We start from the raw sequence: 2766 nt of genomic DNA, 5'->3' as shown, positions 1-2766 counted from the left end.
ACCACACACACACACACACACACACACACACACACACACACACACACACACACACACACACACACACACACACACACACACACACACACACACACACACAGCCAAGCGTTTGTGGACTGCTGCAATGAGCTGAAGCGCGATGGGCGCATGGCATATGAGCGGCTGGACGAAGGTGCCAACTACTCCCAGCACGTGGCTGAGGTCGCAGCCGACATTGACCGATCAAGGTGTGACATGTGCCTATGAGATGGTGCTATTGTTTGTCGTATCAGTTGCCAGCCGTACTGTGGTGCCTTCCTTTGCGTCTTCACACCCTCAGCCACGTTCGCATGCGCGTGTGTATGCATATGTGTATGTGCGTGTGTGTAAACCTGAAGGTGCTCCTTCTATCAGGGCGACGCATGCAGCCTGAACCCGGACCTTGGCCAGTTTGATGTCGTTCTCATGGCAAATCTCCTCTGCCGCCTCCCAAACCCAACAGGTGCACGCCTGCTCTTATGTGTGTGTGTGTGTGTGTGTGTGTGTGTGTGTGTCTGTGTGTGTCTGTGTCTGTGTGTGTCTGTGTCTGTGTGTGTGTGATAGCATCACCGACTTACTGTTGCGGTCTCATGCCACCACCGACAAGCTGTCGCATGTTCATGTGCTCTCACATCAACTGTTTACTCCTCTTACCAACCAACCAACAATCAATCACAGCGTGCCTTGACTCGCTGCCGACCTTTGTGCCACGTGGCGGCCACGTCGTCATCACCTCTCCCTTCTCCTGGCTCGACGAGTTCACAGACCGCGACCAATGGCTCGGTGGCCACGATGGCAAGGTGCAGTAAATGCTGATGGTGGTGGTGGCGGTGGTGACGATGAGTGTTGATGCGGTTGACAATAACGACAATGATGGGTTGCTGCATATGCTGCATGTACTGCAAGGCGGCAGAGCTCTCCCCGCCCCCGTGTCGCCACGAGTGCTCACTGTCGCATGCGTGTTGCGTTCATATGTGCATGCCATCGAATCGTGTACTTGGCACCAACTTGGTCTCAACAGGCCTCGCGTGACGGCCTGGTGGAGCGCATGTCCGCCAACGGCTTCAAACTCGTCAAGGAGGACTCCATTCCGTTCCTCATCCGCGAGCACGCGCGCAAGTACCAGCTTGTCTTCCCGCACCTCGGCGTCTTCCAGCGTCAGTGATGGCTGGCTGTCCACGGCAGTCAGATCGCACTGGCGTCAGTGTTTGCGCGTGTGGAAGAGGGATAGATGGTGGCGGTGGTGGTTGTGGACGGGGTGTCGATCGATGGTAAGACACCCGTTGTTGTTGGCTTCTTTTTTGTTACGCGACATGCCATGCCTTGGCATGTTGTTGTGCGTGGTGAGATGGGGGTGTTGTTTAGCCTTGCTCTGTTGTGGCTCGCCGCGGCGACGTGAGCGAAAGCGACGTGTTCGAGCGGTGGCCCCGCAGTTGTCTTGCGTGCACGGATGAATTACACGGGTGTCCCATGCACAGATGTGACAAAGGGAGGACGAGCAGAGAGAAAGGTGGGCGAAAGCGAATGCCACTCATGAGAGCAGGATGACTGGAGCTCACTGCACTTGAGAGCACACACACACACACACACACACACACACACACACACACACACACACACACACACACACACACCACAGGCTCGCGTCACTGACCTCTCCTCCTGTATCTGTCGGGTGAAAGTGGATCCTTCTGTGCCAATAAAGATGAACGCGCGTGCGCACACAATCTGCTGCACAACAGCAAGCTGGCCCGGGTGTAGGGTGGATTTGATGTGCTGTGGCGTGTCAACAAGTGGAAGTGGAGGGTTGGATGCAAACGCGTCATACTCCTCGTCATCCCTGCGTGCATCTGTGGCGATGAACAGCGCACGGATGTCGTGTGCTCGCGCAAGTGCCAGGATCTGTTTCCTCGTGGATGCGAGTGGAGGGATATTTGCCGACCGCACGCGCAGGAAGTCGGCGCGGCGCAGATGGACGGACAGGTAGCGATGCTGGCGATGGCTGGCGATGATGGTCGTGGCCGTATCCACCAATGCTGGCGCGAACCGCATGCTTCGGCGGATGGCCTGGTACTGCGTCGTGGTGGTGTGCAGGGCCATAGTCGTCTCCAGACGAGCGATCATCACGACTGACGCAGATGGCGCAACCGTGTTGCTATCTTGCAGGAGCGGAGCCAGCAGGGTGGCAGACCCCATCATCTCCAAGCAAGTTAGCTCACGCGCGCGCACGTTGTCCCCCAAGCCCCAGAAGCTGCCTGTCCACTGGCCCGTGCCGTCATCTTGTGAAAACGATGTCCCTGATAAAGGTGGGGGCGCAGGGGAGAGATGGTGGTGTGTGTGTGTGGGGGGGGGGTGGTAGTACACCGGACACGCACCGGACAGTCAAGTGAACGGGCAGATGGAGGGGGGGGGGGCGGGGTCCCAGGGGGGGGGGGGGGGAAGACATGGGAGAAAAACCAAAAATTCCACACTTTTTTTACAAAAATAAAAAAAAAAAAAAAACAGGGTTTTAACCTAACCTTTCCCCTCCAACGAAAAACACATTCCCCACCCGAACCCATCACACAATCAAACGATGAAGTCGATTTGTTTAGTTCTGTGTGCAAACTTGTGGGAAAAGCCGTGACAAATAAACAAGTTGCCAAAACAAACGAGAGGAGCGAACACCACCTTAAACCGGCCTGCTTCTATTCTACGAACAGCACCCTCAAACATCCCACGGCGGTTCTTACGTTTTTAATTAATATT

At 55.7% G+C, this 2766-nt stretch overlaps 2 protein-coding genes across 2 annotated transcripts in view; one reads left to right on the top strand and one right to left on the bottom strand.

Annotated features, from left to right (window-relative positions):
• PTSG_10993 (uncharacterized protein) overlaps nt 1-1183 on the top strand; it is a gene marked incomplete at both ends in the record, with an annotated part of 1869 nt that extends 686 nt beyond the window's left edge. The window contains 4 exons of the mRNA XM_004987863.1: nt 102-227; nt 378-481; nt 697-818; nt 1040-1183. Of these exons, the coding sequence (XP_004987920.1) occupies nt 102-227; nt 378-481; nt 697-818; nt 1040-1183 (496 nt within the window). The remainder of the gene's footprint in view (nt 1-101; nt 228-377; nt 482-696; nt 819-1039) is intronic.
• A 38-nt stretch (nt 1184-1221) lies between these two features.
• PTSG_13129 (uncharacterized protein) overlaps nt 1222-2766 on the bottom strand; it is a 5318-nt gene continuing 3773 nt past the window's right edge. The window contains exons 9-10 of the mRNA XM_004987862.1: nt 1673-2315; nt 1222-1455 (exon numbers count right to left, since the gene is read on the bottom strand). Coding sequence (XP_004987919.1) covers nt 1380-1455; nt 1673-2315 — 719 coding nt within the window. The 3' untranslated portion in view covers nt 1222-1379. The remainder of the gene's footprint in view (nt 1456-1672; nt 2316-2766) is intronic.

The sequence above is a fragment of the Salpingoeca rosetta genome (assembly GCF_000188695.1).
Source record: "Salpingoeca rosetta unplaced genomic scaffold supercont1.40, whole genome shotgun sequence".
Classification (NCBI taxonomy): Eukaryota; class Choanoflagellata; order Craspedida; family Salpingoecidae; genus Salpingoeca; species Salpingoeca rosetta.
The sequence above is the reverse complement of the archived record's forward strand: the minus strand, read 5'-3'. Positions and strand labels throughout refer to the sequence as shown.